The sequence below is a fragment of the Carex rostrata genome, chromosome 27 (genome assembly GCF_964058835.1).
Source record: "Carex rostrata chromosome 27, lpCarRost1.2, whole genome shotgun sequence".
NCBI classification, from domain to species: Eukaryota; Viridiplantae; Streptophyta; class Magnoliopsida; order Poales; family Cyperaceae; genus Carex; species Carex rostrata.
In genome coordinates, this window is record NC_135944.1 from 4,434,313 (window position 1) to 4,445,018 (window position 10,706).

The 10,706-nt window shown below is 33.8% G+C and overlaps 2 protein-coding genes across 2 annotated transcripts; both read left to right on the plus strand.

The window, feature by feature from the left end:
* The first annotated feature begins 855 nt into the window (after window positions 1-855).
* On the plus strand, window positions 856-2,562 carry LOC144545307 (uncharacterized). The gene is made up of 3 exons (XM_078293899.1): window positions 856-1,220; window positions 1,655-1,939; window positions 2,032-2,562. Exons 1-3 carry the CDS (start codon window positions 933-935, stop codon window positions 2,533-2,535), a joined length of 1,077 nt encoding a protein of 358 aa, XP_078150025.1. The 5' UTR covers window positions 856-932; the 3' UTR covers window positions 2,536-2,562.
* Window positions 2,563-7,961: 5,399 nt separating this feature from the next.
* Window positions 7,962-9,517, plus strand: LOC144545323 (uncharacterized). Its single transcript, XM_078293914.1, has 3 exons — window positions 7,962-8,177; window positions 8,612-8,896; window positions 8,985-9,517. Exons 2-3 carry the CDS (start codon window positions 8,822-8,824, stop codon window positions 9,486-9,488), a joined length of 579 nt encoding a protein of 192 aa, XP_078150040.1. The 5' UTR covers window positions 7,962-8,177; window positions 8,612-8,821; the 3' UTR covers window positions 9,489-9,517.
* The last annotated feature ends 1,189 nt before the right edge of the window (window positions 9,518-10,706 follow it).

The following is a 10,706-nucleotide window of genomic DNA, read 5'->3' on the forward strand; positions in this document are numbered from 1 at the left end:
AGGGTCTAAAATTTCTATTATTACTAAAAAGTTATAAATAATTGATCATATTTAAAAAGGGAATAAATACAGCAGTTTCTTTCAAATTGCAATTAAATCTCTTATTAGTCAAGTCACTCCTCAATTTTGTCCAACTGAGTTGTGTCTTGTTTACATGTAAAACTCTATATTTATTGCATAATGCAAGACAAGTCATTGGTTGTGTTGATTTGCAATTTTAATGATTTTATAACCATAGGATTTGTTTCACAAGAGCAACATATCTCATGAAATGTGTTTAATCGTGACACCCACGCTAAGCCTTAAAAAATTAAAATTCAATTAAATTTCTATATACTCAATTAAAATTTTAAAATCATAGGGTGAGTAAGCTACCTTTGGCTAAGCCTTAAATCCGCCCCTGAGAAAGAACAGTATCTTTATTATGATTATTTAAAAAATCCCCTCGACCTGAATGCAAGTCTCCTGTTGACAGTTGTTCTCTACTAGAGATAGAGATTGATAGAGAGTGAGAGAGAGATCTTGACAGCCACAGTAGAGTTTTCAAAAACACACACACACAGAGAGGGAGAGAGTGACAGTTGTTTTGTTTTGAACTCATGCCGCAACTTCCACGAAACTAGTTCTTTTTTGTCTTGCTCGATATAAATTCAATGAATTAAGGCAAATTGTTGATGCCCTTAGAAGATGTTTGAGTAAATAATTATGTATTTCTATTTAACATACATGTATAAATTAATAATTAATTATTGTTCGAGGGATTAATGAATGAACACACAAAGTTTCTCTTTTTTCGCCTTTGTAAATGGAAAAAATATTATATCCATTGACTCCATAATTGTTGGTGTTAGGTCAACACACAGAATAAACTATATAAAGGAACTGGTGTTGTACATGTATGTAAAAACTCTACCAAGGAAAAGAGACTGACAATGGATACACTCTTTACAAGACTAGAAGAGGCCTCTCATGCTGGAGATGTTAATTCTTTAAAAGAGCTTCTCCAGAAAGATAAGCTCTTGCTCGAGAAATTGATTGTGAAAACATCAGTGAGAGATAACCCCCTACATATTGCAGCAATACATGGACATGCTGATTTTGTTTGCGAGGTTATCCATCACAAATCTGAGCTTGCGAAGGAGCTCAACAGCCAGGGGTTGTCACCTCTGCATTTGGCTGCCGCCCACGGTCATGTCACTGTAGTAAAGGAGTTGTTGAAGGTAATGAATATGATCAGTTCATTTTGATATATATGATTAAAAACATATGACTATTGATGGTAAATACCTTGCTTGCAATAACAGTGCAGTTTAGGTCCAATGGCCATCGGAATTAAATTTGGTTCTGGTGAGCATCCGAGCCGTCATATGTGCTTTGAAATTCGAGTGCACAAATCTCAGAGCTGAGTTCACATGAATCTTGAAGTGCATCAGACGACTCTGATGCCCATCATAACCAAAATTACATCCGATTACCATACTCTTTTCTGTACAAAAAAATGTATGAAAAAATATAAGTTAGAAAGATCCTAATGAGAACACCACGACCATATAGTATGTACCATTAACTGTAAACATTTTGTAGTCTGCAAACCTTCAAGATTTTACGCTTGACAAAATATGCTTGTAATTCAATGATCATTTTGTTGCTGCAGGCTGGCTTGGACCTTTGTTTATTAAGTGAGACACAGGAAGGGCTATTTCCACTTCATATTGCTGTAAAAAAAAGAAGGGCAGTAGTTGTCAAAGTGTTAGTGGAAGCCTGTGAGGAGGCAGTGCATAAGCTTACAGATGGTGGAGAAACTATACTTCATTTGGCTGTCAAATATAATTCTTTTGACACACTTGAGTTCTTGATCGACCGGGTGAACGACCTTAATGCAAAAGATGACAGGGGAAATACTATTTTGCATCATGCCGTGGCAAGCAAGCAATTATCAGTAAACCATAGCTTTCTTTCTGATAAAGATACTCATCCTTGATGTTTTTCTAAGCATGTACTTAACAAATTGCACCTTAATTTGTATTCCAGGTAATAAAATTGTTGTTGAATAAATCAGCCATTGATGTCAATATCATGAACTTGGCATCCTTAACTCCACTCGATGTTCTTTTGGCATCATTGCCGCAGAATGGAGATCTTGTCCTTGGCGAGATGATACGAGCAGCTGGGGGAAAGACTGCAGCTGAAGTGTTGTCTGAATCAAAACCTGTCATCGAGGACTCTATTTCAAGTGACAGTTCCAACGCAATACCAAATACAAGAACATCACTGCAGCGACACAGTTTTCTTGGAACAAAAAATGACATAGAAAAAGGAACTTTAGAGTTGCAGAAAAGGAAAAAGAAGTACGATCCTCAAATTCTATTGCTGATGATGACACTGGTGGCGACTATCACCTTCCAAGCAACAATAAATTACTTCATATTATATGACATGTTTGCGCTTTTTTTATGTGTTGGTATTATGATGTGTGGTGTTATGATTCAAATTTATATTTGGGCCCAATCGTGCCATGTATCTTGCTTTTCGTAATTATTTATAACAGAAATAACAAAACATGACATTTCGTGTCTTACATGAATCAGTGGGAAAATAGATATCCACTAATTTGTTCTTCCCTGTTCATTCTTCCCAATTCTAATATTTAAGGTTTTTTTTTTTTCTCTTAAAATTGATAGCCACTAAATGATACAACAAAGGCAATACAAGAGGGAAAAACTAATGCAATAAACCACCTAGATTATTTTAACTAGCTGCCACCAAAACACATCAACAAAAGCAAGTATCTCCATAGATTTATACAAACATCTGAAAGGATAATATTTATTATAGCCCCTCTCAAGCTTCTATAATTCCTTCCGGTCCAGATAATCTAAATAAGTGCATTTCTAACTAACTCAACTATTAATTTATCCATAAGACAAATACATCTGTCATTCTGCCGCATGTCCTGAGTTGTACATTCGTAACTGTAAGCATGTGCTTCAAATTTCAACTTACCACAATTTCCTAGATCGGTTAGCTCTTGAGAAGATTCTTCGAAACAGATAAGTTTGCAATTTCTCGTCCGTACTATTATTTAATATCTGATAGTCATTTTATAATTTATCTTTGACGTAGCAAAATGTTCTTTGTTTCTCATTGATAGCAAGGGCCCGCTATCAAACATTATAGGTCTTCTTTGTTGCTACTTGCTCAGCAAGAGAAACGAAAAGATCAGGTAAATAAATTTATGTGGTCATTAAGAAAGATTTGATTAATTTGATCGTTCCATTCTAAGTTTCAATCTAAAAATCAAAGTCAGTCAACTGGTATCTCCAAAGTAAATAATATTTCTCTATCGGTAATAAAACTATGTATTAATATCATCTTTTTGTAAGTATTTATACCTATAAGATTAACTATTTTTATTAGACATGAGAGATTGCCAAAGTTAGGCATAAGAAAGTATTAATATCAAGTATAATAAGTATAGATACCTATTGGGTCAACTATTTTTGTTGGAGGAATATTGACACGGGATGATGGAGAAATGTTGATGCGGGGATATGGGGTCGCCACTACTTCATTAGTGGAAGATTGATGCGGAGACCATTGGGGGATTGGAAAAAAGGGATGATCATATCAAGTTATGCATGCAAGTATTAATATTTTATTTCACATTTATCAATATCTTATTTCCAAGTATTTATACTTATGAAGGTTGACACGGGGACGAGTGCAGAGACAGGAAAAGAGGGTACCATATAATTAATGGAGACCATAGTACATCATTAGAGCAAAATTGCTGCAAGGATTTTGGTGGAACTGAGAAGGGGACATTCATATAATTATTCAATTATAAAAGGCAAATTCGTCAAAATCATTTTGGAATTAATTATAACTGATATATCACGCACTAATAGTCGGTGCCTTAAACAAATCAGTTTTGGGGAACAATTTCTAATACTAACAAAAATAAAAAATACAATTCCTTCTCCACCATGTCAATTAAGATTTTTATTTGAAACTATAGATAAGAAAAATGGCAGCACACAGTGAATATTAAATAACCTAATAAATTGTTTTAACTAGCTGCCCCTAAAACTCATCAACAAAACTAAGTATCTCAACAGTCAACACAACCCAGCATGAGTAAATGACCTCACGAAAGAACAATGAAGCTAATTATAGCCGCTGTTAAATTTCTCACACTTTAGAAGAATTCTCACGAAAGAATAATGAAATCATTAATTCTATCCCTTCCAGTCCAGATAATCTAAAGAAATGGATCTCTAACTAGTTAAACTATTAGTAGTAATTGTCTAAAGTTAACATCCGTAGCTTACATCATGTGCTTAAAATTTGTACTTTCACAATTTGCTAGATGGATGCACTCTTCAGAAAATTTGTACCACATTGACAAAGCTATTAAATCAGCATTATTGGGCCTTCTTTCTTGCTACGTGTGTGGTTCTGCCAGAGATAAGAAAAGATAAGGTTAAAATACTTATGTGGTCATTAAGAAGTATCTCAGTTGACTGTTCCTTCCCAAGTGAATTTAATAATCAAAGTCAGTCATCAGATAACTCGAAAGAAAAACTTTCTGTGGTCATTAATTAGTATTTGATTTATGTAGTCATTAAACGACCGCAGTGCTCATTCACAAGTATAAAATTACTAACATCCATTTACAATTCTTTACCCTGAATTGAATTAATTTTGCTCTCATTGTCATAATTTCTACCCGGTCAAACACGTTCCCTCGGTTCAAAGGACCCTCTTTTTTCCACGTGTAACTTTTTTGTAAAACATCAACTTTGTCATTATTGCAAATGTAACTTTTTTGTAGAACATCAACTTTGTCACTATTGCAAATGTAACTTTTTTTTTAGCGATCGAAGAGTCAAACATTTATATTATTTCTAAAAAAGTTCTAAATAATCCATAAATAATGACCCAAGATTTCTGGATGTTCTAATATGAATTTCCGAAGACAACTTCATTGAAGTCATTTGGAATAATTTATAACATATATAAAACTAACTTGAGTCTTAAGCAATTTGAAATATAAAGTTAAAAAAAATAAAAAGACAATTCCTTCTTCCCATGAAAATTAAGATTTTGATATTATTTTTTAAAATACTGGATAACCACCAATTTCAATGAAACTATATATTAAAAGTTTGATACCACATGACAATACCACTGGGAAAAACTATATATTACAGGAAACGATCTAAATTGTTTAACTAGCTGCCATCAAAATACATCTACAATTCTGACATCCGTTCCAATTCTTTACCCTGGATTTTCCGTGTGTTTAATTTTCTCCTTATTGATTTAATTTCTAGCCGGTCAAGCACGTTCCCTCGGTTCAAACCATGCCCCTTCTTCCACTGTACATTGACGCTCAATGGTCTTATCTCTTTGGTTTTTTTCTTTTCCTTTTAATGCATTGTCATGGTATATATTTTAATACTTGTTCCCCTATTCTCCAAGTCCCCAAAAAAATGTTGGTCTATCACTGGGACATAATCAACAATATACGTTGGATAGAAAGCATCGCTAAAATGATTGCTTTTTTCCAATTAAACTCTTTCATAGAACAACATCTACTTTTTTTTATTATTACAAAAAGCGAAGGGTCTAAAATTTATATTATTCAAGAAAGTTATAAATAATGAAAGCCAACTTCATTAAATGGCAACTTCATTAGAGTTCATTCATAACTATTTATAACATATATATAAAAAACATGAGAGTTCGTGTCTTAAGCACAGATCATTTCTAGGGAACAATGTAAAAAGAAAGTTTAACTTTCTCAAAATATATGAGATGATTTTCCCTTTTGTTACTATACACACGAATTTCGCAACCAGGTAAGCTCCCAGGTAAGTCAAAGATCTCTAAGGATACATTTTGAATTCCGACTTGTCTAGACAGAACTTTCCTCAACATTGTCACATTCATAGTATCGTAATTTATTTTAATAAATCATCATATTTTATGAGACTTAAAAAAACCATTTTAAAACCAAAGTATCAGTTTCCATTAAGCGGCTACCTTTGGGTAACGGGTCAATTTCTTATGATACTTTAGCGCAATAATAAAGTACTAATAGCCTAAAACATACCGAATAATATGTCTTCCTTTAGACCGACAATGTTGACATATGTGTAAATTTTTTTGTAACCATTACCTTCCTTTGGGACGACAATGATTACATTCATTGATTGCACCTTAACTTTCTTTTGTGAAATAAATTTAAAATAATATTATCAAAAGAGGTACCTCTGGGTACAATTAGGATTCAATTAATTCAATTTAAGATACATACAACTTTAATGCATTTATAAGAATTATAATTTATACCTTAGTCATAAAACAAAAGTGCAATTAAATAAATAAATATAATTGCATCATAATAACTGCAATTTGAATCTTAGAAAATATTATGTAATTTTTCAGAGAGTTTTGTGACCCCACGAATTTTAGTGTAATCTGCCAATTTGAAAAAGATATTTTGCACCTTTGCATCAAAAATCATGTTGTCGCATCAAAATCCATGCGGCCACATCTGTTTTCTGAGTAGCTATAAAACTGCATTTATTACGCTGAAAGTTACCCGTGATCTAGAGAAATTTCTTAATTTTGAAAGCACCTTAAATAACCTTTCATATTTAGAAATTTAATTCCAAATATGTTATTTTGTTTTAGGAAATTTGTCAAAAAATAAATTTCACCAAAACTCAAAATTGCATAACTATCTATTAGAATTTTGCCAATAAAGGCTATGCGAAATTTTGTGTAGCCTCTGTGTGTCTGCACGGAGGGTTGTACAAAATCTGCTAGGACTAAATTTTAATTAAAAATTTACGATTTTAATTGAAAATCTTCTAGCAAATTTTAAACAACTTAATAACTTAAAAATAGGCAATTATGGCTGCAAACTTTTACAAGTTTTGTGCTCTCCAACCCAAAATTTTCAGATCTAAAATAATCAAGAAAAATCCAACAAAAATCGACAAAAAAATCATCAATAATTTATATTCTCTCTAGATCCTAAAAGACTTAATCCTTCGACATAGGAAGGCATTGATACCACTTGTCGGGAAATCATAAAGGCCTAACAATTATGCATTATCTAGAGATCAAACAATTAAATCTCATCTAAGGGTCAAACACTTACATCCCGGAGAAGGAGAAACGGTTTTCCACCTTAACCGAAAGACCGTCCTATGCCAAAGGAACCCAAAACATAAATCATAAGTGTGGAACATAATACCTGATTCCATGTCATTTGTCATGAAATAACGAAAGCTATAGCAGAGCGAGCCATCTCCGTGAGAACGAGACAAGTCGTCAATGGTAAGAAGTCATTCTCGCATTTTGTCGTCGGATCGAGGAATAAGTCTTCCAAGACAGCAAGGTGTGGCCCTTGAGAAATCATCTCCAAATTTTCTAATGGATTTCTCTTCTCTATTCTTTGATGGTGGAAGAAGAAGAGAACGCACACAAAACTGTATTTTTTTAAGAGACTTTGATATTTGCTTTGCTGGCATAACAATACATTCACTTGCTGCATATCACTTTCCTTGATTTTTATACATATGTGCAGTTTATGTGTTTTTCTTGGTTACCTTTGCCTTAGGGACCAATCCTTATATATCATAACCTTTATGATTATCTGCCAATTTGAAAAAGCTATAATATGCTATGCATCATAAACCGTGTCGACGCATCAAAAGCTGTGCGACTGCATTGATATTCATGCGGACTGCACAATTGTAAATGGAAAAAATATTATATCCATTGACTCCACAATTGTTGGTGTTAGGTCAACACACAGAATAAACTATATAAAGGAACTGGTGTTGCACATGTATGTAAAAACTCTACCAAGGAAAACAGACTGACAATGGATACACTCTTTACAAGACTAGAAGAGGCCTCTCATGCTGGAGATGTGAATTCTCCAGAAAGATAAGCTCTTGCTCGAGAAATTGATTGTGAAAACATCAGTGAGAGATAACCCCCTACATATTGCAGCAATACATGGGCATGCTGATTTTGTTTGCGAGGTTATCCATCACAAATCTGAGCTTGCGAAGGAGCTCAACAGCCAGGGGTTGTCACCTCTGCATTTGGCTGCCGCCCACGGTCATGTCACTGTAGTAAAGGAGTTGTTGAAGGTAATGAATATGATCAGTTCATTTTGATATATATGATTAAAAACATATGACTATTGATGGTAAATACCTTGCTTGCAATAACGGTGCAGTTTAGGTCCAATGGCCATCGGAATTAAATTTGGTTCCGGTGGGCATCCGAGCCGTCATATGTGCTTTGAAATTCGAGTGCACAAATCTCAGAGCTGAGTTCACATGAATCTTGAAGTGCATCAGACGACTCTGATGCCCATCAGAACCAAAATTACATCCGATTACCATACTCTTTTCTGTACAAAAAAATGTATGAAAAAATATAAGTTAGAAAGATCCTAATGAGAACACCACGACCATATAGTATGTACCATTAACTGTAAACATTTTGTAGTCTGCAAACCTTCAAGATCTTACGCTTGACAAAATATGCTTGTAATTCAATGATCATTTTGTTGCTGCAGGCTGGCTTGGACCTTTGTTTATTAAGTGAGACACAGGAAGGGCTATTTCCACTTCATATTGCTGTAAAAAAAAGAAGGGCAGTAGTTGTCAAAGTGTTAGTGGAAGCCTGTGAGGAGGCAGTGCATAAGCTTACAGATGGTGGAGAAACTATACTTCATTTGGCTGTCAAATATAATTCTTTTGACACAGTTGAGTTCTTGATTGACCGGATGAACAACCTTAATGCAAAAGACGACAGGGGAAATACTATTTTGCATCATGCTGTGGCAAGCAAGCAATTATCAGTAAACCATAGCTTTCTTTCTGATAAAGATATTCATCCTTGATGTTTTTGTAAGCATGTACTTAACAAATTGCACCTTTGTATTCCAGGTAATAAAATTGTTGTTGAATAAATCAGCCATTGATGTCAATATCATGAACTTGGCATCCTTAACTCCACTCGATGTTCTTTTGGCATCATTGCCGCAGAATGGAGATCTTGTCCTTGGCGAGATGATACGAGCAGCTGGGGGAAAGACTGCAGCTGAAGTGTTGTCTGAATCAAAACCTGTCATCGAGGACTCTATTTCAAGTGACAGTTCCAACGCAATGCCAAATACAAGAACATCACTGCAGCAACACAGTTTTCTTGGAACCAAAAATGACATAGAAACAGGAACTTTAGAGTTGCAAAAGGAGAAAAGCAAAAAGAAGTACGATCCTGAAATTCTATTGTTGGTGATGACACTGGTGGCGACTATCACCTTCCAAGCAGCAATAAATTACTTCATATCGTATGACACGTTTGCGCTTTTTTTATCTGTTGGTATTATTTTTTATATTTTTTTTATTTTTTTGCAGGTTAAGCCCGTAGGCAATCTGTTGGTATTATGATGTGTGGTGTTATTTATATTTGGGCCCAATCGTGCGATGTATCTTTTTTATATGCACTATGTAATTTAGATCCTAGATGAAAGAGAAAATTAGTAAATTCACTTTACTCCTTGGGTCTCTCTCCTCTCTTCTTTCACTTTGTGCTCAGACTCTAACAAACTGGTATTAGAGCTTGGTGAGATATACAATAACTTTAAATTAAAAAATTTAATGTCGAAATAAAACCATTAGATAATAATCTATATCATTTTCTCTAAGTACAAGTGCAAGATCACGACATTTCAATTTTATTTTGATTATTATTAAGAGCTTGCAAAAACATACAGATGTCGATAAATTATGAAAGTTAATGTTTATTCAAATAAAACCATAATCGAAAAAGTATAATTTTTTATTTGCTACAGAGAAAATAATATAAACCACATCTAATGGTTTATTTTTGACACATAAATTTAAGAATTTTTATTATTAAAACAATAAAACTGTTCATCTCGGGTAAAATCAACCCAGCTTCTATAAAAAACCTTACAAGACTCGAATATTTGAGCTTCGAGTCAAATAGATTGATAGGTACGATACCCATGTCTTTGTTTTCTCACCCTTCACTGGTATCATTACATCTAGGATATAACCAATTTTCCGGATATCTACCTGAGTTTTCAAATGTATCATCGATTTTGAGATTTATTTTCCTTGAGTACAACAATCTTGAGGGACGGTTGCCAAATTCCATATTCAAATTCCCCCAGCTTGTTATATTAGTTGTTGTTCAAACAACTTCACTGGTACATTGAATTTAGACCTCATGAAGCGCAATAAGAAGCTCAATTCTCTGGATCTCTCAAACAACAAGTTGTCAATTATAGAAGGCAAAAACAATAACGAGTCATTCTATGCTTCATTTCCCCAAATGACGGAATTACTGTTGGCGTCATGCAATTTAACAAAGTTCCCTTCTTTTCTTAGGTACCAAACAAATATCGACACCCTAGACCTCTCAGATAATAGAATCGATGGTATTATTGTTAATTTTAGTGGAAAGATAGAGACCAGTTAAGATGATGAACAATGTACACTGTTATTGTATTCTGGGGAGAATATGATATTTTGATTTCTTGCGTTTTTTTTTCATTACATCTGTTTTGTTTATATTTACGTAGACTCAAAGAGCCGTTGGCCAACCAACGGTACTATTTCTCTAAATGGTATGCACAGATA

Excerpts from the sequence above, each read along its gene's own strand:
- LOC144545307 (XM_078293899.1), top strand. The coding sequence starts at position 933 with ATGGATACACTCTTTACAAGACTAGAAGAGGCCTCTCATGCTGGAGAT. Across the intron at positions 1,221-1,654 it reads TAGTAAAGGAGTTGTTGAAG|GCTGGCTTGGACCTTTGTTT; the intron begins GTAATGAATATG and ends TTGTTGCTGCAG. Across the intron at positions 1,940-2,031 it reads TGGCAAGCAAGCAATTATCA|GTAATAAAATTGTTGTTGAA; the intron begins GTAAACCATAGC and ends TTTGTATTCCAG.
- LOC144545323 (XM_078293914.1), top strand. The coding sequence starts at position 8,822 with ATGAACAACCTTAATGCAAAAGACGACAGGGGAAATACTATTTTGCAT. Across the intron at positions 8,897-8,984 it reads TGGCAAGCAAGCAATTATCA|GTAATAAAATTGTTGTTGAA; the intron begins GTAAACCATAGC and ends TTTGTATTCCAG.